Below are 26,047 nucleotides of genomic sequence, written 5' to 3'. Positions count from 1 at the left end.
GGGGGTGCATCGATTCTGAATACACGCAGGCATACACACATGTATAATTTAAATACTATAATACTCATGACCATCTCCCTTTCCTGGGCAGAGGTTCTGACAGCCATGCTTGCAGAGTACCCATGATACCTGATTCATGCGGAGGCATATTTTCCTGGGACTTGGGAATGGAATTCAAATACAAGCCAGTGTCTGCGAGCTGCCGTTGGCCACACTTGGGCACAACCCCAGGAAGCTAAGGCAGAAGAAGTAAAGCTAGACTATGTGGCTTCTCCAGCAGACTCAGGGCTCCTGCCCCTAGATTCCTGAGAGTCTGTAGGGGGACTCTCTTGTCTGACTTTCCAACAAATTAGAGATACTCCTGTATTCTTTCCACATATTCCTCAAATAGTGCGTCTTTCTGGAGTTAGTGGGAGTTTATAACCGAAATCTCCTTGTCTACAAGATTCAGTATAAATCTGTATTTACCCCAGAGAAAAGGACAAGGGGCTTTCTCTAAGGGGAACATGGAGAACTCATGTGACAATGGGAATTATGATTCTCTCACATTTGTACAGTATTTCTCACAATAAGGTTATCACAGTGACCTTGGGAATTATATAGCAAAGGTTTCGACACCCATTTGACAGATGAAAAAATCGAGGCACAATATGGTCAGGAGATCATCCCAGAGAGTGACTGAAGTAATGGACTCTACCATTATGCTCTTGAATTTTCTGATATACCATGAGAAGAGTGGAAATAAAATAGAAGAAAAGAGCCTTTGGGTCTGCCATTATCAGATGAATGCTCTACTCTCTACTTGTGTTCTTCTGCCTGCTGATCTCCACCCAGGGCTCTCCCCAGTATGTGATATGTGGGCCTTCCTTGCCCAGTGTGGCTGCCCTGAACTTGGGACCCCGCCTCTCTCCCGCCTTACCTCCAGGCTTCTGGAAACAGTAGCACCACTCATTGTTGGAGAGCTTGCCATCCTTGAATGAGTCACAGGAGTTGAAGAGAGGTTTGATACAGGGCTCATACTTATCCAGGTAGATGGCATTGATCTCTGAGTGGTCAAGAAGGAGGTCATAGTTCATATCTAACTTGTTAAACATCCAGCCCAGAGAGTCCTTGCAGATGGGCAGGATACTGGTGTCAAATCCTGCAGAGAGAAGGGCACATCTCAGTGGCCACCCAGCCTAGATCTTCCCATCCCAAGAAGAGGCCCAGGGCCCACCCCACCTACAACCTCCCCTGAGACTATTTCCCTCCATGGGTGGGTCTCAGGGGCACACTACTAGAAGATACTGTTGTTTGGGGGTTTTAAATAAGATAGTTAAAAATGCTCTTAAACAGAAGTCAGCATCTGAGGAAAATATGTTTCAAAGGGAACAAGTCCCCCGTACTAATTTATGTGTGATGTAAATAAGAATTTACATTTACTAGACTTGCTTAAAACAGGGTATGCCCAAAAGGAAGAGTACAAACATGGTGCAGAAAAGAAAAAACTTATAATTCTGCAAAGTATACTTTTATATTTAGGGGGAAAATATGTGAAGAACCAAAACAAAAGAAACTATTGCAAAAAAAAAAAAAAAAGATGATGGCAGTGAAATGAAACTATATAGCACAATCCAGAAGCACTGATTATGTCCCAAAGGACTGTTAAATCCAAGCCGTTTGAACATTAATGGGAAAACAAGCCAGGTACCTGCTTCTGTTCCCTATTCTTCTTTTCTGCAGTCCCCTCAAGAGATACATGATATGGAATCCAAATTGAGTCAGACAATAATTTCTTTCTTATTTCCCTGGGGGAGGGGGGGTAGTTTTCTTAAAGAATTACTTGTTTCCACAATGGAAACTGTACGCCCTAGAATAATAACACTTTGCTTAACACTCAGGATATTGAATCTACTGTAGACAACCCCCAGAGAAGGCATGCCCCAAATCTAAAATTGGTCTTTCTGTCAGAATCAAAAGCACTATGCAATTTAAGTCATTCCATAAGCTGGATTTCTAGAAGTGGTTTTACATTCCCAGGAAAAATTATGAAAAAAGTTCATTTTTGTGTTATTTAAGGTATTCCTCTAAGCACCTTATTCTTAAGCATCTCATTCAACCCTTCTAATAGGCCTATAAAATGGTATATCCTCTCTACTTTACAGATGGAAGAAAAAAAGCTCAAGGCTTAAGCTACTTGCTCAAGGTCATATAATTGTGGAGCTGGGCTTCAAACACAGGTGGCCCAGCCCTGAGTCTACATTCTCTGTCCCTCTTCTCCCAGGGCTGCCTCTACTTCATGTGATGCTCCTACCCTGAGGACCTCTAGTTGGCTTGGGTGCCATGCTTGAGGACGGGCAGGGCAAGGGAGGGATACGGTGACTCCAACTGAGATCCTGATGGCGTTGGCCACCCATTCCCTGCGCATCAGGTTTCTATGTGCATTACCAACCCCTGCCTGCAGAATATGAAACGTAGCAAAATGCACCCACCTTTTTGAAAGCCTTATTTTTTACAAAGAGGTCTTCCCTGTCTAGGAAACAGTAAAGTAAGTACAGCACCCCTACCTCTGAGCTCTCACGAACACTCTGCTTCCCCTTACTGTCAGTGAATATCCATTAGATGCTAAGCTCCTTGAGGGCAAAGACTGCTTTGTTCCCTTCAGTAGCCTCCACCAGTGCAGGCACATAGTAAGTTCTCACTAAAAGTATTTATTGAGAGAAGTTCTTTAGCTACTGCAGAGTTTACTCCTTTAGACATAAAAGTCAATTTTTAAATTTAGTCCTATTGATATCTTAGAACGTGTCTTAGAAAACATCCCCCTTTTTAAGAGACATTAGGGGACATAATGTGGCCTCTTCTTTGAAGGTCATGATTGAACAGTCTCTATGATGAGGATGTCCTTAGGGCTACTGAGTAAAGCAAGATCATTAACTCTGACACTAAATGGCTCCACAGTTATATATAGAATATTGTATGTAATATGCATCAACATTATAGGGTATTAGTATTTTAATACATGGGAAAGAGGGGCTCACTGCTGAATGACCACCAAAGAGAAGTGCCAAACCGGTTGGACAGTGGGTCAAGCCCACTCCATACCCATTGGGAAGATATTAGAGAAAAGATACCCACACCTGGTACTGAGGAATGAAGAGGGAAAGACAGCAGCCCTTCTAGTTCACCCCAAGCATATGGGACTTATAAGGTTCTCTTCAGAAGTCCTGAACTGATAAAAACATCTCTCCCTCTTGCAGCCTTGTGGTTCCTCAAGACTCGCTTCACTGCCACTGCTTCAGGACATCAAGCCTAAGAGCCTCTTCGGGGACTCAATTTGCTTCTGGCCAAGGGCAGGTCTTTTGCCAGCTCCCTAGCTGTCTATAGAAGGAGTCTCCTGGGACTGAAGGCTGCAAGGAACAGTTCTCCTCACATCAATCTGCTCTTCATTGAAAGGTTATTCAGAAAGCCCAAGGGCCCAGCTGCTCCTCGTGGATCCCAGGGAAAGGTTCTTTTAGACCATCTGTGCATTAATTGTCCACTAACTCTCAAGGAAGCCTCCGGCAGGAATGGAAAAAAACACTCTTCCTTCCTCTTTCCCATAGACTCAGCCACCTGAAATCACTCTTTGGACACTTCAGTGTTTACTTCTCAGAAATGATCATTCCCTTAAAATAAAAGATCCAAACTAGTTAAACAAGTGTCCTCTATGTCAGTATTCTCTACCAGTATCTACAGCTATGAACGGCAAAGAATAACCAAAAATGAAGGTGATCGTTCTGATTTTGGCCAAAGACCAGATTCTGATTAAGCTTTGGATCCCAACAGTTGCAAAACTCCACGTATGGGAACATGTGTGTTATTGAGGAAGACATTCTGAGCCAACTGGCCACAGTGTGAAGAAGCCTACCCCTAATGCCCTTTGAGTTCAAGGCAGCAAGAGAGTCCATCAAGGTACAAAGATGCGGACCCATTCTGAGTTTTCTCTGTAGCTTATGATGACGCTCTGAATACAGGCTCTGCAAATTCACTGGTGGGGAGGGGGAACCCTTGCCTGGGAGTTTCTATGGAAAACAAAATGCAGTCTAACGTTCACAAAGATAAGTTATCAAAGATGTGTGATACATATGTGTTGCTTATAATAGCTGAACATTAGGAGCAACTTTAACACTCCAAAATAGAGGTCTAATTACATAAATTGTATCTATAACTTGGGAATCTATGTAGCTATTAGAAAGTGTAATAGTACTCAACAACATAGGAGGTCATAGTATGCTGCTAAGTGATAAAAGCTCATAAAACAACCTGTGAAGTGTGTGTGTATATACATATACAGACACCTAGATTTTCTTCTCTATGGCAAGGAAAATAATTAGAAGTCTATGCCACAACATGCTAACAGTTGTTAAAATGGTGGATTTTTGTATTTTTATACACACTTAATATATTTTCCAAAATCTCTATACTTAAAGTATTATAATTTTGTGGCCAGACTTTAAAACATATAAGATGTTATAGAGAGGAGGGGGAAATGCTTTGGAATAAAGTAAATACCTGAAGTTGCTTTGTACATTTTACGTAATGTTTCTGTGATTACTCTAAAAAACTGTTAGATCAATACTATCTAGTAACTAAGGGAATGTGATATTTAAAATGAAATAAATTAGTGAGAGCAAAGTTGGCCTTACTGCCTTGGGCTGCGTCAGAGCTGGTGGGCTTGATGACCCGGTTGGCGTCCTCATGAAGGGCTCCGAACCAGTCTTTCAGCCGGGAAGCAAGGTTCCTCAACTCCTTGTCTGTGCAGGCTGCAGAAAAGCAAATGGAACAAACAGTGAATCCATGGACTTTCTCCTCTAGTTAGCTCTCTGCCCTCAACATGCAATGCCATCCATGAAGCCACGCTCAAAACAAACCTCCCTCTCCAACCACAACACAACTCCTTACCCCCACTTGGAAAACAGGCCAAAGATACAGCAATGACAGGTAAGGAATGTGCCAGAGAGCCTAGACTCCCCGGGTAAGCAGCATTGTTCAGAACTGAATCTGGACTGCCTCAGAGATATTAAAGCAAATGCTAATGGTCTCACAGTTGTTCACCAGTCTCCAAAGACCCCAAAAGATCCTTCTTGCTAACCCAATAAAACTTGCTATTGCAATTTGCCAGAGACCACATTTTCCACTAAATTCATGCCAAGAGAGATTAAAACTCGGAAATAGCCAATGTCCTTAGTGAGAGGCTGCCTGGAACACTAAAATATCCCAGTAATGGCAGACTATCAATGTTGTTTTAGCCCAAGGTTGGGATTGGTGCATGTGGCCTATTTTGCTGGCCTTTTGGCAGACTGAGCCAACTTTCCCCTAAAGAGAGATGGATGCCTTCTCCATGCAAGTGTCCTTTCTCTTGCAGCCCATCTCTAACTATCAGGCTCATCTTTTAGGGTGCAGCATACGAACTGGGGCCAAGGAATACTCCTTCTGAGAACAAGAAGAAAACCTGGATGGATGGATGGACGGACGGATGGACAGACGGTGGGGTACAGGTTCTGTGAAGGTCTGATAGAGTGCTGAAGTAAGGCTTGAGGGAAGAAATCGATGAAGGAGGAACAATGGTGTGGGAAAGGGAGCTGATTTCCCCTACCTCCCAGGTTTTACCCTAATTCTGGGTATAGAGACTCCCTACAAAGGGTCCAGGCAATGGCACACTTCCAAGAGGCAGAAAAACCAGCCATTCACATCTGGAGCACCAGAAATTCAAGACCTGAGGGGCCAAACCCTCAGTAAGAAGGGACAAAGACACGAACCCCACAACTGTCACTTTTCTCAGATTCTAAAGCTACAGGGGCAGACAGTGCAGAAGCTAAGCTAAACACCAATACAGGGCAAAGCCAAGTTCTGAGTATCTTGTGGAGCTGACAGGATGCAGGTTAAAGCTGGACTCTACCAGTGAAGAGAGACCCCAGAAAATACCCCAGGCTCACCCCCAGAAGGCAATGGGGCAGTGATGAATGAGCAGACTGTCTCGCCATAACTCCAGTCCTGCCTTCAGTCAGTGCAAGCTCTCACTAAAGAGAGCCTCCACCTGCCTCCAAAAGAAGAGAAGAATATCATTCAGACCCTCTCCTCATTTTTCGAATCCATGTCTGCTCTTGGGAAAGCCCATTTTTCCTTAGCCTGGGATTTGGGGCTTGGTGGGGAATAGAGCCAAACTTCCCAGACCCCAGGTGGGAAAGGCCTCCCCGACCTGTAAACCCAGGATATCATGAAGTCAGTATAAATTAGACCAAGTATGTAAAGTGCTTAGCAAAGTACATGGTACATAACAATTGTTCAGCATGTGCTATGATTTTAATGACCACTACTATTATTTTTAAATTGAAGGTTTATAGGTAAGCTTAAAGCAAACATCGCAGCATGCAGAAAACCAGCACGACAACTGTGCCTCAACAAAACTGGCTTTGGCCACATAAGAATTGGGAGACATGGATACTTGCAATGGATACAGTTGTCATTAGTCAGATGTGGCTATTTATATTAACACTAATTTATATAAATAAAAGATGCCCAGGGTGGCTCAGTCGGTTAAGTATCTGACTTCAGCTCAGGTCATGATCTTGCGATTCGTGGGTTCGAGCCCCACATTGGGCTCTGTGCTGACAGCTCGGAGCCTGGAACCTGCTTCGGATTCTGTGTCTCCCTCTCTCTCTGCCCGCCCTCCCCCCCCCACTCATGCTCTGTCTCTGTCTCTCTCAAAAATAAACATTAAAACATTTTTTAAATAAATAAAAGACAGTTCTTCGGTTGCACTCACTCCATTCCAAGTGCTCACATGGCTGGGGACGCCGTACGCGATCATACACAGAGTGTTTCCATCATAGCACAATTCTGTGCCAGATAAAATGGATGAAGTTGGCTATCCCTTTGGGATTTCCAACTTTTTGGAGGTTCATCATGATATGTTCTACCTCTACTCCTTCCCTTTGGTCTTTAAAGATGGGCTGAGGAAGAAGATCCCATGCCTGCTCAAGCCAGGAGCCTGCATCTCACACTAAGTCACACACACAGCAAGGAGAGGGCAGGTTCACACCGACACGTGGATGGGTCCCAACTTGGAACGTTGGGATAGGGTGCTCACCTTTCTGACTTCTCAGATGCCAAGCAGCTCATAAGGGAGAGGATGTGGTCTGTTTTCCTGATAGGAGTGAGATGTGGGCTCTAGAGTCAATCTCACATTTGAAAATGGAAAATTAATAGCATCTATTTCTTCTCAATTGCCATGCACACCATCTATTCTAAACGTTCTCCAAGCAGAGAAAATTGCCAAGTCAACTTGCAAAGGAAATGAATCCCCATCTCACACTGCAGGATAAATTAGTCAGTCATGTTTAACTAAACCCTGACAGATGTGCAGGTAATCTATATCTTTAGAAGGCTGTTGAATTTCCCACAGGCTTTCCAAAGTACACAGGCTCTGGATGGCGGATGGAATCAGGCGCTGGAATCTTAAAAGAGAGAATCTGTCACTCGGGGAAGTGCACAAGCAAGATGCCACTGGCTTGGGTACAGAGAGATCAGAAAGCCAGAATGGAGACAGGAGGCACTCAATTACTGGGCCCTGTTCACTCGCTGTGTCTTCCACTGAATGGTCCGAATGGGGAAAAAGTCAGGCACTGTTGGCCTGGAGCTAGATACATCCCAAAGAAAAAAATAAAGATGACAGCCTGCAGAGAGCTGTTTGTTCAAATTGGGTATTCTAGCCAAAAAAGACATGCCAGCAATGGGGGGTAGGGAATGCTCGCCTTTTAAGGGGCCTGTTGTAGCCCCTGATAAAGGTATGAACTGAGGATTGATGCTTTCAGAAGTGGAGGCTTAAAGGGCACCTCCCACACGCTCCATTCCTTTCTGGGGAAAATTAGTTTTGGGGGAGAGAAAACCTTGATAAAACCACGTCCACCTGCCATTCTCACATGGTGCCCTGAGGTGGACCACTCCTTGTGCTTTCTCAAGAGGGGGTCTGAGCTCTCCTCTCCTCCTGGTCAGAGAAGCCTGATACCCAGGCCAGGAGCATTAGAATCCCCAGAGGACTCGGTTCACTCATGCAGGCTAAGACCTGATCCCCCTTGTCCCTGGGTGACACCTTCCTGAGTGAGTGAGGCCAGCCACTCCTCTTCATGTCCCCTCCCTTCCCTTCGCTTCCCTCCTGCCCTGCACTGGGGCTTCAGCTCACTTTGAACTACCCTCATTCTCCCAAGTGTCCCTTCTTGTTTCCACAGGTTACTCCCCATGTTTTTTTTTTTTTTTAATTTTTTTAATGTTTATTTATTTTTGAGACAGAGAGAGACAGAGCATGAACGGGGGAGGGGCAGAGAGAGAGGGAGACACAGAATCGGAAGCAGGCTCCAGGCTCTGAGCCGTCAGCCCAGAGCCCGATGCGGGGCTCGAACTCACAGACCGCGAGATCATGACCTAAGCCGAAGTCGGACGCTTAACCGACTGAGCCACCCAGGCGCCCCACTCCCCATGTTTTTGACAGGCCCTCAATCTGCTCCAGCATGGCTGGGGCACAGGCAGCATCCTCGCCTCCTCCTGTGGTCAGAGAATGGCACCACCAGGCACTCGCATCCTCAGGGCACACACCTGGGAATTATCCTGGGATCCCTAAAAAAAAAGTTTCTTGCTTCTTGCTGGCTCCACTGCCTTCATTCCAGTCCTTATCACCACCGCTACGCGCACCAAGGAGGCTGGATCAGGATCCTAATTGGTTTCCTGTCTTTCCCCCCACTCTCCCTTCTCCATCCAGCAGTCAAAGCACTCTCTTTCTTTTCTTTTTTTTTTTTATTTATTTTTGGGACAGAGAGAGACAGAGCATGAACGGGGGAGGGGCAGAGAGAGAGGGAGACACAGAATCGGAAACAGGCTCCAGGCTCCGAGCCATCAGCCCAGAGCCTGACGCGGGGCTCGAACTCACGGACCGCGAGATCGTGACCTGGCTGAAGTTGGACGCTTAACCAACTGCGCCACCCAGGCGCCCCAAAGCACTCTCTTTCTAAAGTGACGTCACTTTCCTGCTTAGTTAGCTCCTTCAGAGCCTCTTAATCACTCTGCAGGCAAGTCCAAATCCATAATGTGACCTGTGCTTCGATCGCAGTGCCCTGCCCTGCCTCTGGTCTCCCTCTTCTCCTTGGGGCTCCCTGCTCTGCCCTGTCCTTTGCAGAAGCAGCTCCACCTGGGGCACCCCTCCTCGATGTCTTGCTAATATGCAAATTTCTAGGGTCTCTGCTTTTAATGTGTTTCCTCTTCGAGGACTTCCCTAAGCCTCACAAGAGGGGGGTTTCCCTTCTGTGTGCTTCCAGCACCATTACCTCTCGTTCACTGTCCACCTTCCCCTCTAGGTGGGAGCAGCGCCCGGGGCGTGGCTCACCTCAGGGGGGCCAGCATCTTAGGCAGCCCGTTCCTGGCATAAAGAATGCTGTTGATAACATACTAACTAACCAAGCGTAATAACCCCTCTTGTTGCCTTTTGCAAACTTCCATTTATCCATCTGCAAAATGGCATAATAAAGCTCAGCTCATAGCATTACTGCAGGGAATGAGAGAGTATCAGTAAAACATAGCTCACAGCTACTGGAGTAGAGCAGGGACTTAACAAATGTAGATTCCTCTTCCCGTATCCCAACTGGCTGCATAATGTGTTACAATTTTATCCTTATGTTTTTGTTGAAGCCTGAGGAGATGCTTGTGATATAAAAAATAATACCTCTCCTTCACTTATTTTGTAGGTGGCTTGGTACAAATTAAGAAGGTTCGACGTGCAATATATATCTGCCTTCTCCCGCATAGAAAAGCTCCATAACCGAGGGTTTGGTTTGACTTCTCTGTGTCTGTATTCTCAGCCCTTACCAAGGATGGATACATAGTTTTTCAAAATATATGTATTAAAAAAAAAAACAAAAAAACAGGAAAACATGAATACACTGGTTACAAGCTCCTTAAGTCTCACAGCTATCAAGTGACAGAGACAGGATTTACATCCAGGCTGTTTTCTTGCTGGGCTGCCCTGGGTGCTGGACTGGCTCCTTGCATTAACTGGGCTTGAGGGGAGCCAGCAGTAACTGGGGCAATTAATAGACTTGGTCCATTTTCTGAGTTGGAAAAAAAATCCAAACATCAGGCCTTCACAGGTACAGGAAGTTCTGCCAATGATGCAGGTGAAGCAGCTGGCTGAGTATTAGAGGGATGAAATCAGGCTCTGCTTTCATTAGCTCTGGCGTGAGAACAGCGGTCCTACGGAAGGAACACACAGCCTGCTGCCTTCCTGTTAGGCTCCCAGGAGCGGGGATCACATGTGCGGCCGCTGGGGCTTCATTAGAGAAAAGTAGAGTGCCATTGCACATTACTCCAGTGTGTACAAAAAGAGAGCTTTGTCCCCCAGGAAAGCCCAGCGCTCAGGCAGGGAAGGGCCCAGGTAATTTGGTGGTCTCCCAGTGGACTTGTCCTGTCTCCTTGGAAAATATGAACAAAATGCAATAAGCAAGTGTAAATAAGGCACATGCAGCCGCCGTGGAAGGTATATAGCTCAGGGAAGAAAATGTGATCACTTTTCCCACCTGGGCGCCCTCTCCTCTCTCCACCCAAGGCCTGGAGCTTTAAGGGGCCTCGAGCTAGACTGGATTTGACTGCAACAGCGTGCACGTAAAGCAGTAGTACATCATGAGTGACCCAGCTGACAGGGGCGGGAAGGAGGTACCGGTACCTAAATACTATAGGGCAGAGATGGTGTTAACAGGATTACTGCAGCGCTAGTGACGTTTTGAGGGAGGAAGGGAGGGGTGCTTTCATTTATTAGTATTTGCTCGTGGGGCAGTGAGCCCGGGAAACAGCTACTGAAGGAGAGAAAGGGGCGCTTCTTGAGTATCAGTCAATGGGTCCTGCCTGCCCCCAGGCCACCATCACACCACAGTCCTTGTCTCCTTCAGACAAAGCCAAGGCCTAGAAAGGAGGGGTGAGGAAGTTTCAAACAGGTGCTGGTTTTGGAAGTGGGGAGACAGAAGCCAGGCAATCCAAGCTTCTTAGGAAAGGGTTCCCCAAGGTGGTAACTGGTGTTCCGAGCTGGTCTCAGCTTACTGATGACTTTGGTGGCTGAAGGACACTCTAGAAAGGCCTCTCAGAGGATTACACAGAAAACCAGAAGGCAAGGAAATAATCAGAGGGATAAAAAAAAATATTTGGAGTGATATAAAAAGTGGAGGTGGGGGCAAATTCTGCATTCAGAGCTGTAGTGTTAATATCTAATAGAGTGAGCAGGAGTGTGTGTGTGTGTGTGTGTGTGTGTGTGTGTGTGTGTGTGTGTGGATGTTAAAATCCTAACTGAAGCCACATTTGAACACTCAGTTGTGGATATTTGAAAATGGCAAAGCTGACACACAAGCATTGTAGGCGATCTGTAAACCTCTGCTAGGGCACCAATTACCGGTAAACTCGTGTAACTCATGAAATCCTTCAGCTAAAGAGCCGAGGAAGAAAACACCCCACCTGTCACATGAAGCCACTGCGTTCTGCCCCTCTAGCCTTACCAGTGCTTAGCTCAGGGTTCCGGAAGAAGTTAATATGAAAACAGTTAGAATTTAATTTAAACTTTAGTGCCTCTGAAGGTAATTAAAGAGTTGGGCCAGACCGGAGCTCTCTCTGGAGCAGGCCGGGAGGCCTCTCAGAAACCGAGACTTGTGAAAGCAATCTTCTTCAGCCCTCCTAGGTGCTGTTGTGCTTAATTACTTAATCAGAGCAACACTGGATCAATGCACTCAGAGTGCGTGCAATTAGCATCTCCTGCAAAAAGTCCAGCTGAGCCGTTTTTAGGGCAGAGATGAGGGGATGAGCAGAGTCCAGGCTGGAACAAACACCAGGATGCCTTCCCAAGCCGCTCAGGAACACGTAGGCTCGATGCCACCCTCAAGTACATGCAGGCTCCTTTTCCCGGTAGGGACCTGGGCCCCCGTGCTGTTGGCGCACACAGCACACGGCAAGTGCCCCAGGGTAGGGATGTTATGGAACAGGCTGGAACGCTGGCGGAAAAACCAAGCGGCACTCGGAGATCTTGGTGGATCGGAGATTTATTTACCACCGGCAGGCTCAGAGGAGACCGTTTCTCCAAAGATCTGAGCGCCAAATGCAAGTGGGGAGGGTAACTTACAGTTGTCAGCCTCCGTATCTGTGGGGGTTTTCGCGCACGCAGCAAACGAAGGAAGAAGCACCCGGAGGAAGGGTCTCCAAGTTAGAGACCAGAGCGTGTTTTAGTCCCGTGGGCCATCTTTGGAGCAGTACTTTATTCACTTTTCCAACAGGGCAAGTGTGTGGGAATGGAGCGGACGGGGGCTGTACTTCACAGGAGCTTGAGAAAGTGTGAGACCGAGCAAGGCTACAGTCCCCTGTGACCATGGACCCTACTAAACTGGAACTCAAAGAGGTGAGGGTTGATTCTGCTTAGCAGGGTTTCAGAAGCAGTAACCACATCCTGGTTAAGGGGATCCTGGGGCAGCAAGAGGGCATAACTAGGCTCCGCAGAAAGATGGAGCTGAGCTCGGAGGCCTGCACTGCCATCCTGGCTGAGGCTGGACAGGTGACTTTCCCACTCTTCAGCTTCCTCATGTGCATATGGAGAAGGAGCTCATAGGATTATGGGAGGACTGCATGGGAATGCACTCAAGTGCCCAGCATCTCGGCAGCGGGTGGCTCGGATACCGTTTGTGTTTGTGGACACGGCGTGACACAGTGATCCACCAGAGGGAAGGTAGGGAAATCAAGATCACACATGCCGTATTTGCACCTGAAATGACCAAGTGAAGCTAGCCAGTTAAATGGCTAAAGAGAGATTCAAATCCACATCTCTTGGGGCATCTGGGTGGCTCAGTCGGTTGAGTGTCTGACTTCGGCTCAGGTCATGATCTCGCAGTTCATGAGTTTGAGCCCTGCGTCTGACCCTGTGCTGTCAGCTCAGAGCCTCTGGAAGTTCACTTGATCTGCTCTCATACCATAGCCCCAGGTGCGTGCACCTGTCCTTCCACCCAGTCCTCCCCGCAGGCGCAGGGCCCCTTCCACAAGATTAGGATCAAGCAGCTGAGTGCATGGCAGGACCACACTCCCTCCCAGGCACATGAACAGGGAACAGACGGCTGGTGCTGTGGCTGAGAGCCCAGGCTTGTGGGCCTGACAGCCTTGGGTCTGAATGCCAGCTTCGAGTGTGTGAGCTGCTGTTCTCCACCTAAGTCCATGCTCTTCTTGAAACTTTTTTTCTTCCATACATAAAACAGGGATACTGAGAGTATCAGCCTCACCGGGTTGTGGTAAGGATTTGCTGTGAAGTTTTCCAAACCCAAGAGGCAGTCACCACCATCTTGCCCTCTGAGAAACTTCTGGAGCTGGTAGTGTTCACCACTGGGAGGTAACAGAGAATAAGCTCCCAGCCGTAAGCGGCTTTCGTGACTGGAAACACGACTGAAGTTTCCTAAGGGGAATTTTCCAAGCTTATACAAGGTGAATCTCCATTTCTCACTGGAGATCATCGCAGAGAGATTTGAGCGTGCTCAGATTAAATTGTGTTGTTATATGTAAATCCAGGTTTTACTCTTCAGGGCCTAAAACATCAGTACAGATGCGTGTTCTCTTATGCTGGGAGAATGCACCATTTTCTGTAAACAACAGGCCTGAGCAAAGGAATTAGGGCCCCATTATTCAGGAGCTCGCTAATAAAGTCCTTAAAAAGCAATCTTTGAAAGAGCTTAAAATACTGACATTAAACTTGAAGGAAAATGAGTTAAACTAATTAATGGTAGAGCCTACAAGCACAGATGGATAAATATCCCTATTAACCCCATTATGACTATTCTTAGTAACCTGATTTGAGGAGACTTTAATGTTCCCTTTGATTCGAATGATAATCCTTCATGTGGAAAAAGAAATACATTTAGAATTTACACAACATTTGTAAATGTGCATTAGCAGAGTAACACTTACTTTTTCCCGCTGAATAATCTAGAGCAGGGAGGTTAGCTAGATGAAATAAGCTTTTAAAGCTTCCGATAAAATCCACAGCCTTTTCCACCACTCCGCAGTAAAAAAAAAAAAAAAAAAAAAAAAAGAAAAAAAAAAAAGTAGATGTACAAAATCTTGGTTGGAAATGCCAACCGTGGCTTCAATTGTGTTTCCCAGACACTGGGTAGGTATTTCCCTACAAATCTCAAAAAGATTAGTGGTGCTGTAGAAAAAACAGCATCATAACCGGCAATTTGACTGAAGGGCTTCATGGTCCTCGACTAATAAAGACTAAATGCCAGAAATGACAACTGCCCTTCTCACCTAAAATCAGCAATGGCAGATGCTTCAGGACAAGGTGTGGGATACAGGCTCAACCCCAACTCCTGGGAAGAGCCGGGGTGGACAGAGCCCTGGGAAAGGGGCTGGGTGAAGTCCCTGTGTGGGCCGTCCCACTGCCAAGAGGCAGACAGACAGTTACTCTGCATTTTCTTAATCTATAATCTCAGGCGGCCGATGACAGTCTGGGAAGGCTTCCAAAAGGAGGCAGGGCTCTAGCTGAGATGACTTGCAGGGAGCACTTAGATAAGGGGAAGACAGTCCAGGCAGGTCTTCGAAATAATGAGGAAGCCAATATGAATGATGCGACTTTTTCTTAAACTAATTTAAGATTAACGCTGCTTGGATTAAACACACCAACTTTAGCATGATTAGATCTAATTCTCATTCATAAACATATAAAAAATCAAACATGTATAAACGCTTACATAAATGCATATATATGTAAAATGCTCCATGTATCTGTCTAACGATATTCCAATATATTAGAGATTATATAAATGCTTATATACCTTTCAAGGACCGTCTTCTGACCAGGTAGCACTGACAATGCCAGGAGTGATACGTAAGCCTATATCTGCAGGAGGTTTTAGTGACAGAAGACTTATCTTTTGAGTACATATCAGATGAATCTCCATTTTGGGGCTCCTGGATGGCTCACTTGGTTAAGCGTCTGACTTAGGCTCAGGTCATGATCTCACGGTCCATGAGTTCGAGCCCCACATCAGGGTGTGTGCTGACAGCTTGGAGCCTGGAGCCTACTTCAGGTTCTGTGTCTTCCTCTCTCTCTGCCCCTTCCCCACTCACACTCTTTCTCTCTCTCTCTCTCTCTGAGAAATAAACATTAAAAAAAATATGAATTGCCATTCATAGTTGGTAATTTGTATCCAGTTCAACCCACTCAATTTCAACATCCAAATCTGGGCAGTATTAAATAGAATTTAAGTTTCTGTGTTTTTCAACACTTAAAGCACCAATACGTACATGTATGTTTTTACCCTTAAAGGTGAGATCAACTTATATTGTTATTTAATGGGTCAGGAAGCCACAAAAGATGGGTGCACAACCATGAATGCCAAGCTTGGGACCAGAGATCTATCTGATCCTGATGGTCTAGGATGTGTACAGAACCTGAGATTGCCTTTTTAGCTTGGGGGTGACAGGAGGTCACGGGCACACTTTTATTCATGACTAGGTAGGGGACCAGGAGTAGATATGAGCCAAAGGCAGAGAAACGCGATATCCAATTAGTTCCTTTCCTCTCAACACTGCTGCCTCTCCTGGACCAGAGTGGATGGTGACATGGGTATATGGACTAATGGGATGGAAGGAAGCGCCACACCCTTCTTGTGACAAAGGTGCAACAGTGCCTCCGGGGCTACTGTCATCTTGAGTAAGAGGTAGACTTTGGAGCTGGGATCGAAAACTCCCAACTGGGACTGAGGCCAGAATGGAATGGTCCTGAGTATGCCTGAAGCATGCATGGCCTGGCATCTTCACTTCCATGCTTCTAGTGGACAAACTGACAGAAGATTGGGATAGTGAAGCAGGGTCTGACGAAGAAGTGCCTGCTGAAACCATAAAGGGTATCTTCAGCAATTCCAAACCCTGCCAGGTGCAGTGTTTCACTCACTATTCTTTTCACCCTTTCGCTCGTATAACTAACTCTAAGTTTATTTCCACTCTGGAAGCCTGGGGGCATGAATGGGTATAGTGACCCAGCAAGAAAAGAAAATGGTATCCAAGCCTCATGGGAACACCGTGGGCTCAGAGAGGACCTTGTGCCTGGCATAAAGATGAAATGGTAGCTACTATTTTACTGCTAGAAACACTACTATCTTTGGTCCAAACTGTCTGTTTAGAAACCTAGTATCTACCAAGGCAGTGTGACATAGCTGGAAATTTCCCTCTTCCCCTCCTAAATATCATATAATCAACAATATAAGCAGAATAACATCGTAAAGTCCATTTTTAGTTAAACTGCAAAACAGATACATAATCCCTAGCTTTGAACAATATAGCAGAAGCCACCTGCAGGGAAGTAAAATGTCCAAAGCCAATTAAAAAAATCAAAAACGTGTTTATGATAGGCAAAGGGCTCCTCCTGAAGTCAGAGACCAGTATTTCTTGTCAAGCAAGGACTAAGGGACTGAAAGGAAAGGACAGGGCACAGATCAAGCAGAAGTTGCACAGGAAGAAAAAACAACAAGAAAGCAGAAAAAGAGGAAAATGGCCAAGGGCAGCAGGTCTCAGAAAATGCCAGCAAAATTGTTCTTCCTGTAGGCAAGAGGCTCATTCCAAAGTGCAGCTTCAGTTATAACAAGAGAACTGGAGAACTGAAACAGAGCTGTTCCATAGAAACAGGACAGAATACACAGAGCAGCCATTTTAGCAGGAAACCCTCTTTCATGGGTGATTTAGGAAGCAAATTTGGATTGTGAGTCTACAAAGACTGAAGGATTCCTCTCCTTCCATCTACTGGACTCTATGTGAAATAGGCAGGCCAGTCAAGTCTAACTTATAACAATTTTTTTAATAACTTTTTTTTTAAAGATGCTGACAAGTTTATACATACCCGTACAAACACCCATACGCTGTAGAAAAGAGCAGTAAAACTTGGCACAGAACACTCAGCAGAAAAAAAAAAAATGGAAAAGGTGAAAATGTGGAACAAGTATAACACCATGAATTAGAGTGAAACAATCACCTTTGTGAAGAAAGAAAATAAAACAGTATACAAGAAATCAGAGAAGAGATGAAGAGACCCTGGAGGAAATGGCATGTGAGCATTTAGATCCCCAGCAAAAAGAAAAAAGAAAAAGAAAATCATAAAAATGAAGGCACACTGAAAAATGCACAAAGGAATGCAGACACTGGAAAACTCAGTGAGAGAGAAGGATGTCAGAAATGACAGGAGAGAACAACATGAAAAGGAAAGAAAGAAGGAATTATAAAGCATTAGAGAGTAAGGACACCTGGGTGGCTCAATCAGTTGAGCATCTGACTCTTGATTTTTAGCTCAGGTCATGATCTCATGGTTCGTGGGATCCAGCCTCGCATCCAGCTCTGTGCTGATGGCATAGGGTCTTCTTGGGATCCTGTCTCTCCCTCACTCTCTCTGCCCCTCCCTCTCCCTCCCTCTCTCTTTCTCTGTCAAAATAAATAAACAAACTTACATATAAAAAACAAAAACAAAAATCCACGGAGGATTAGAGAGCAAATGACAGTTACAGAGAAGAGGCAAAGGAATGCCTACATGTGCATGATGGAAGCCTTTGAAGAAACAGGAGAAAACAACGCAACAGGGCATATATTTAAAATAGAATTTGTTAAACCATTTCTGAAATAAAACAAGAGATGAACCTACATATTGAAAAGGCACAGCATTAGCCAGAAAAAAAAACAAACAAACCTGGAATGGCCAGTACTAGGATTTTTTCTAATGAAGTTACTGGATTTTAAAAATAAATATTGATCCAATAGCAGAGAAGATATCCATGGAACACATGAGAGAGAAAAAAAAAATAAGTCTGCCCTCAGATCTCAAATAGCAATATTCCAAGTCAGAATCTAGTGGAGCAACATCTAGAAGGAAGTCAGGAAAAAGTTGAACCAAAACTTTTGTATCCCCATGAGCTAAGAATAAATGCTACAGAAAACTGGTTTTGAGCATACAGTGACTTGGGGAGAATGGTTTCCATGAGTCGTCCATAGGAGCTACTGGAGGACTCACTGTGGTCAACTATGGAGAGGACTTGGGAAATGCAATTATTTATGAATGAACAAAGGTGGAGGAGATTAGGGTGAGAGATGAGAGTGCAAAAAAGAAAAAAAAAAGAGGAAGGGAAAAAGATGCACTGTATGGCTACTGTGCTGATTGCCTCATATACAGTAGTTCGGGGATCAGATAAAAGCATCAAAAAACGGGGGCGCCTGCGTGGCTCAGTCGGTTAAGCGTCTGACTTCGGCTTAGGTCATGATCTCACGGTCCATGGGTTCGAGCCCCGCGTCGGGCTCTGTGCTGACAGCTCAGAGCCTGGAGCCTGCTTCAGATTCTGTTCTCTCTCTGTCTCTGCCCTTCCCCTGCTTGCACTCTGTCTCTCTCTTTCTCTCTCAAAAATAAACATTAAAATTTTTTTTAAACATCAAAAAATGACAAATTAAGTAACAAAAGAGTGACTATATTTTATAGAACAAAGGGAAACTTTTAGAGGAAAATTATATTAACTATTATCAAGTGATAGAAGAAAGGGAGGTGAAGTGAAAATGGGAAAGAAAGAGGAAGAATCCTATTAATTTTACTGCCATTTAAAGTGGTAACATCCCTGAGTATCAGAAGAATTATACACATGCCCTCCGTCCACACACAGAAAATAGTACACACAGTGAGGAAAAAAAAATAAAGGAAAACAGAATCAGAAATAACAGAGGTGGTAGAACCAAACATAATTTTTTTATATCAATAAATCTAAATGGCTTAAATTCAGCTCTTCAGAGAATAAGATTTTATTTTTTACAGAGTCACAGAGAAAAACCCAACTCCATACAGATTACAGGAGGCCTGTAGCAATGACAAAGTGATTCAGAAAGATTGCTACCTACGTTCTGACCCCAAAATTCCACTTTGAGACTATAATCTACAAGTATGCACATATGCGTGTTTGAAGTAACATGTATACAGCTATCCATTACAGCATTATTTCCAATGGCAAAAGGCTAGAAGTAATTGAGATGTCCATGCTTATATCAATGATAGTACATCTACCCGATGGAAAACTCTAAACAGCTATCTGTATAATATGCAAGGATCTCCAAGATACATTAAGTTAAAAAAGCAAAGTGTATCAAAACTCCACTATCTGTGTTAAAAAGGGACCCTAAGAATCTGAACCAGTGTTTACTTTGAGATGCAAGGAACTCTTTAAGGATGTACAATAAACTAAATAAGAATGGCCTCTGCTTTATGGGGAGTAGGAGCTGGACAGACAGCAGCCAGGAACAGGAGGGAGAATTCCTGCGCTCCTTGTAATACTCTTTGGTTGTGATGTGAATATACACCTCCTTGAAAAATTTAAGTCTGTTTCCTTGTGTGTCTCCCCCACTAAGCTGTATGCTCCCTGAATGCAGGGACCCTGCACCTCCTTGGCACTGAGCTCAAGGCCAAAATCACGCAAGTGTCCACTTGAGGTTTGTTGACTGGAAGAACAAATGAATGAACAAATGCAGTGGGGGGGGGGGGCGGGAGAGGCTCTGAGGTGGCAAAAAGCTCCAGTGGAATGAGCACCATAGACCCTTGAACTGTGTAACTCGGGACAGTTTGCACTGATTCATCAGTTCTAATTCCACATGCTAATAACATTTTTCTTTTTAATCCCAAGGGGGAAAAATAATCCCCAATACTTTTTTTTTTTTTAATCAATACAATCTGTGCGCTGTTCTCCATCCTGCCCTGTGACCTTGGATAGGCCGAAATTCAATTCCAGCACTCCCTGAGTCAGACACTCTGGGGGATGCAGAGACGATTAACACAGCCCTTGCCCAGTGCTCAGTGTCCCCTCTCCTTGTTTGTAAAAGAAGAACGTTTTCCCTGTACTGAGTTGGTAGAATTTTAACGATGAAGACTTGAGCCACTTTCTCTCTCAAAATGCTCCTTCCTGGAGAACCAAGGTTCAGTTCAAGTATTTGTTCGTCTGTCGAGTCTTCTCTCCACCTTCCAGGAGGATTTGACTGCCCCCTCCTGGGGTGTCCCTAAGGCCTCAAACTTCCAGTTCCGCTTTTCTGTGCTATGCCACAACCTGTCATCCCTTCTGGACTCTGAGAGCCAATGTGGCAAGGATTCTGCCACAGTCCCACATGTAACTATCCTGGCAGAGTGTCTGGTTATAAGCAGACACTGATACATGTTTGGAGAAGGCACAGAGAAGATAATGCGAATCCTTGGAGCTAAGTGAAAACACTGCCCCCATCATCCACCTAAAAATACCAAGAATAAACATGGTGAACAGGTCAAATAAAAAAGTGTGCCACTGAGGATGGATGCAGGGGTGAGTCATAACTATCACAGAGACAAATAACTTCCAGCCAACAGAAGATCGTGTTTCATTGGGGGCAAGAGGGAGAGAGAAACACATATGTGCCTGACTTAATTAAGGCGACTATACCCAGAAACACACACTGTTTCACTGTAGCCCCAGGATGCCTGGGAAGGCGATCCTACTCTCCACTTCACATTTGAGAACACCATGGCCTACACAGGTTAGAGGCTGCCCATTCTTATCTCCACACCCCCCAACATACACATAAAGGCCAAGGCTGGCATTTCAACCCAGGACCGAATGCTTATGGGAAGGATGGCCTGATTCTTCCACCACAGATACCATGGGGAATCCTTTGCCCAAACAAAGGAATTATGAGGAAGCCCGGAAGCTAGGAGTTCAAGGGTCCACAGGCTGAAATGGGGCCCATGGGCTTACATATAGGCACTAACCCAACTGCTAACACCTCAGCCCGCAGCCAGCCTGCTAACACCTCAGCCTACAGCAGCAGGGCATCCCTGGCATCTCATTTTCATGTTATTTTGTATATTGTGATAGAGGGATGCTAGAAGGATCACACGCACCTGGCTGGTTTCACCACTGGCTTCTCACTCTTGTCTGGATAGTTACCACTAAGTAATTTCATTTATCTGTGTCTCCGTGAGCTTATTTGGAAACCATGGAATGCTGCTTACAGAAAATTAAGCTTCATTTTCTTTAAGCACCCAGCCACTAGTGCAGGCAGGAGATGGTGATTTGGAGGTAACTGGCTTATGCATATGTAAACATGATGCATTTAGCAAATTATGTAGACTTCACACTTCACAGCATTGAAGAAAACAAAAGTCCCTTCCAAAGAAACAGAAGCGCAATAGAGTCATTCTGAAAAGAATATAGAGCTATTGGTCTGTAAGAGCAGTTGAACTCAGCTAAGAACAGAAAATAATGGTTTACAGTGTACAGCATGGGGTGGCCACAAGCCCAATGTGAACACATCTAATTTTAAGTGGTGTTAAGGTGTCTCTAAGGACTTCAGAGAATTCTAGGCCACAATGTGCCTGGAGATTGAGCTCATGGTGTGACGAGGCTGAACATTTCAAACCCAATTCCACCGTGACTCTTATGCTTCGCACAATTTCCCAGCATATGTTTTTCTTCTTGGGCCTAGAGAGAAAATTCTAGGTCGACCTTGAGCTCAAAAGCACCGCCACAATTGAAACACCGCTGCTGTCTGTCGCACACCTTCCCTGTTCTCTGCTGGGGCTGCTGCTTCAGTCTCTGCCAATAGGACACCAGCAAGACATTGCCTGCAGATGTGATTACAAGTCTCCCTCTACTAAGGGTAAACTTATAGGCCAGCATAGTGAGTGGACTTTAGGACAAACCCAAACAAAGAAACAAACAAACAAACCAAAACCAAAACCAAAACCAAAACCAAAACCAAAACCAAAACCAAAACCAAAACCAAAACCAAAACTGGATGGGGAAGGGTATTGAGCTTGGGGGTTTCCAATCTGCAGACCAGAAAGAAAAGTGGTTCTTCTGTCTGTAGGCACCCCGTCCACGCACGGCTAACCTGAGGAGCTCCAATGGCCAGCTGTTGCCTACGAGGGAAGGTGGCACCCATGCAGCTTGGCTTGTGTCCCACTTATCCACAATAACGGCAGGAATAATAATTTGTCTCAAGAGCTGCCATATATTAAATACCTACTATTGCTAACAAGTACTTTGCCTTCATGGTTTCCATTTAATTCGGGTGATCACTTGTCAGAGTCATTATTATTTCTCTTACTGATATGGAAACTGAAGCATAAAGAGGTTCAGTGGCTTTTTTCTAGCTGCCACTGGGTGCTTATTACACGACAGGTGCTACGCATAGAAGGAAGATCTCACCGTATCATCATACCTATGAGGTAGAGAGTAGAGACTTTTCATCAATATCCGCTGTGAACTGGAAAAAGTTGTATCACACGTCCAAGGTCAAGCTTATAAATGGTAGAGCTGGGAGTCACATTTGGGTCACAGCCACAGCCATGTCTGTCCTGCTGTGTCCTGTGTTCTCACCATGTGAAAAGAGGTTCCCATTGCCAGAAAATGAGGAAGAGCTAGAGAAGCAGCTGCTTGGGCATGTAGAAGCCATCCTGTTTTCTGGGACCCAATGCTTCTCTCCTTTCTCTCCCTAACTTCCTCCCGGACAGACATGCATGCACGCACGAACAGACACACAGGGTTTCAGGTGATAGACTCATAAAGCCTAACAACTCTTTGAGGCAGGCACTATTATTATTCCCGTTTTACAGCTATGGAGACTGAGCTTGGAGATGTTACTCCAACTAATCAAATTCAGCAAAATATAAAGTAGGAGGCTCGAGGTATGCACCAAGGATGTCTGACTCCGGGCCCCATACTCTTAGCCAGGAGGCCCTATGGTAGTTCATCTAATAATGAGAGACAGAGTATTGATGGTCCGGGAGCTGTTTCTAATTAAGATGCTGTCTCATGATGAGAAACACACACTGAAAATTATGGCCCTTTAGTCGATTTTATATAAGACGTAAGTCAAGTGAGTACAGACGGCTTCAAGATTTAGTTGTACCATTATGAACAACACAAGACTTCTAACACTCAAAAAAGACAGCACCAAAACAAAACAAACAAAAAACAAACCTGGAGGCCAACGTCCAATCATAGGGATTAGATTATGGGTCACAAATAGGTTAGAAAGCTGAGAGGCCATTACAAAGAAAGACAAAGAAGGATAGGACATATAAACTCCTTGCAACTTATTAGATGGCAAGAGCAGAATACAAAAGCATCTACGGTTTGATCTCATGTTACTTTGGTAACATGACATGGGGAGTGAGGACATGTGGAGAGAGAAACCGAGTCTGAGACAAAGCAGAGAGGTGAAGCTATATACAATGAAAAGTAAACAGTGGGTCTAGTACGTCTGGGGTGATCTTTGTTGCTGCTTTCCTTTTACTTGTGGCTGTTTTCTAATGGTCTACGGTAAGTAAACATCCGTTATTTTATGATTTTTACCAAGTTGTTTTTTAAGCCTAAGAATGTGTATGTAGGTGAGTGTCTGACAAAAAGAGAGTCCAACGAGGCTCAGAAAAGATTGCGGGAGACCAGACCAGCATTTCCCAGACTTTAGAGCGCATGGGTATTTCCAGAAAAGAGTTACATTTGGCAAATGAAATCCATTTGGCAAATACTCTCTCTCTCTTTAGTGACTTGAACTGTAGAGTCTCATGTTAACGAGAGCTCCTTCACACGGACTTAAGCGGGAGGATGCTGAATTTATAGGACCACAGAACACTTGTGTGTGTGCGTAGGACATGATATCTTACAGCTCCAAGGGGCCCACCTTGGACAGTGTTTGCTTACAGCTCATTATTTATTCATCTCTACAATCTGTGCATAGTCAAAATGCCAACCTCTCCCTCCCAGGAATTCCCTTCTCTAACACCTATGACACTAACAAAGTTTTTCTCTCAGCACCTCCTATAAATATTTCCAGAACTGAAGGAAAAGCGGAATAAATATTCTTCCTCCTTTTAGGCAGGGGACACCGGGATCTGTGGCTGTCATCTCAAGTCAGAATCTCTGGTGATGCACGAAACACCAAGCTTCCTCAGTGATGCTGCGGCCCCAAAAGCATTACGCTGAGTGGTATACTTTATACAAGAACTTGTTTGGCGCCCTACTGGCCAGCCTGGATACTTCTCAGAGGAGGTCAGCAGGTGGCTGAGGCAGTGGCGGCTGATACGCTGGAACAGCACGCAGTGGGGCAGTACTGAGGCCTCTGACTATGTGGGTTCCTTGTTGAACCCGCTTTTACTTGGCCATGTGGTCCCTAGTGGCGCTGTGGCCTAAAGACATTTAGGTTTACACATATGTCCCTGCTAGTCCAAGGGTGGTGACCTCAGGGCATCAAGATTTGGGGTGTTTTTGGAAATGTGGCCTCAGACAGAATCCACCATTTCAACAGTCAAGCCTGCTGTGTCCAGATTACAAATGTTCAAGACAGAAGGTGAGGAGAGAGACCCTCTTAGTTCCCTGAGCTCTGTTTGGAAAAGGGACTTTCTGTGTCAATATATCTGAGATTATCACCCAGAATGGAATGTGTACACAGCTAAAACTCATTAATCCAATGTTCTACATCAAGGGATATAAAAATCCTGACAGGAACAAACTCCCAAGAGGGTCACAATACATCCTCTTGTATTTTCTTTTTAAGTCTTGTATCACGACGTGAAAACCCCCACTGACTGCAAGAGAAACCACCCATTTCTCTGACGGGCATTAATTTTTTTGTATGTAGTGACAGTCTGGCCAGGAAAGCCTGTCAGGGTGAATGGACAAAGGCCAAATTCATGTGGAGGTGACTTCTCCAGGATGCACGGTTCTGATCCTATGAAAGTAGGCTGGGATTGATTCCAACAGTCTCTGTGGGCCCACTGTTGTGGGCAACAGTGAATTCTAAAAGACTCATTTTTCCAATTTTACCAAGAGGGGGCTTAAGTAGTTGTGGAGAAGAGTTTGTAGCCTGGTTATCTTGGGAAAGAGAAATCGGCCCGCCTTTTCAAGAGCAGAGCAAGGATCCAAACACTGCTAACATCAACGACGCTCACATTCTTATCCAGGGTTCATTCACCTCTAGAGGTTCTTCTCCTAAACAGAAGGCTGAAGGAGCCAGAAGCCCTGCTGGGAGGCACAGCCAGGGCTCTAAGAGGTCCTGCTTCCGACACTGTGGCTCCCTTGTTGGTCTCCACGGGGAAGGCCAATAGGCCTGTCTGGCTGTGTGCACACATGTAGAGGGCCAGGGTCTCCTGCTGCCCTCCTCACTCCCATGTCACATGGGACAGATGTGTTCTGGGCGGTGTCTGTGGTCTGCACCCCTGGGGGCATGAAGGAAAGGGGAGGCCCCTAACAGCACTGGGTTTTTCTGTTTTTTTGTTTGTTTATTTTTTCTATCACCAGGTCCGGACACCATTTCCAACAGCCCTGACCCTGCAGGACATGATGCTGAACTTGACGACACATGGCTTTGAAAGAAATCCGGTCAGATCTGAGGGGTATGGAGGGAAAGAGAAGACAAAGCATCCACGTCCTGGACCCAGGACTTGGAATCTGAAGGACATTCTTACTGAAATGGCCCAAGTCAGGCAGGCCAATGTTGCTGTTGTATAAGGGAGAAAACCTAAGGCGGATGGGGTTATGGAATCATGACAGCGATGCCTCTATGGAAGAAGGCCACTCTGTGCTGCAAAACCAGACCACTGACCAACGCTTGTGGGTTCACCTTGGGACCTTTAGAGACAGGAGTATCACTGACAATCTGTTGGGGTCTCCTTGTGAGCTCTAAGAGGGTCCTCATGTAGAGACTGGCACAATGGTATTCCCACCTCACACTCCGCCATGAAGATTAAATGATGGTCATGCAATGCCTCGAGCATGAGCATGGTTCCTGGTGGGTGTTGAACAGGTGGGGTTCTTCTAGAACACTCACTCTCTGGCTTGCTTGCTTAGGACGCTTCACAAGGGAGGAGTTGAATCATCAATGCACGTGTATGTTCAAACTCAAATGCTATTTCCAAAATAAGCAGACTTTAAAAATCTGTGGAAAATAGATTCACACCAGAAAGCAGAACCTGGATTGTAAGCAC

The 26,047-nt window shown here is 45.2% G+C and overlaps 1 protein-coding gene across 1 annotated transcript in view; it reads right to left on the bottom strand.

Annotated features, from left to right (window-relative positions):
• The window catches only part of SPOCK1 (SPARC (osteonectin), cwcv and kazal like domains proteoglycan 1), a 516,896-nt gene that overhangs the window by 14,144 nt on the left and 476,705 nt on the right, over nucleotides 1-26,047 (bottom strand). The window contains exons 7-8 of the mRNA XM_019424249.2: nucleotides 4,665-4,781; nucleotides 920-1,141 (exon numbers count right to left, since the gene is read on the bottom strand). Of these exons, the coding sequence (XP_019279794.1) occupies nucleotides 920-1,141; nucleotides 4,665-4,781 (339 nt within the window). The remainder of the gene's footprint in view (nucleotides 1-919; nucleotides 1,142-4,664; nucleotides 4,782-26,047) is intronic.

The sequence above is a fragment of the Panthera pardus genome, unplaced genomic scaffold, assembly GCF_024362965.1.
Source record: "Panthera pardus isolate Hobbes unplaced genomic scaffold, ASM2436296v1 HiC_scaffold_2, whole genome shotgun sequence".
NCBI lineage: Eukaryota > Metazoa > Chordata > Mammalia > Carnivora > Felidae > Panthera > Panthera pardus.
This window is presented reverse-complemented; position numbering and strand designations above follow the sequence as displayed.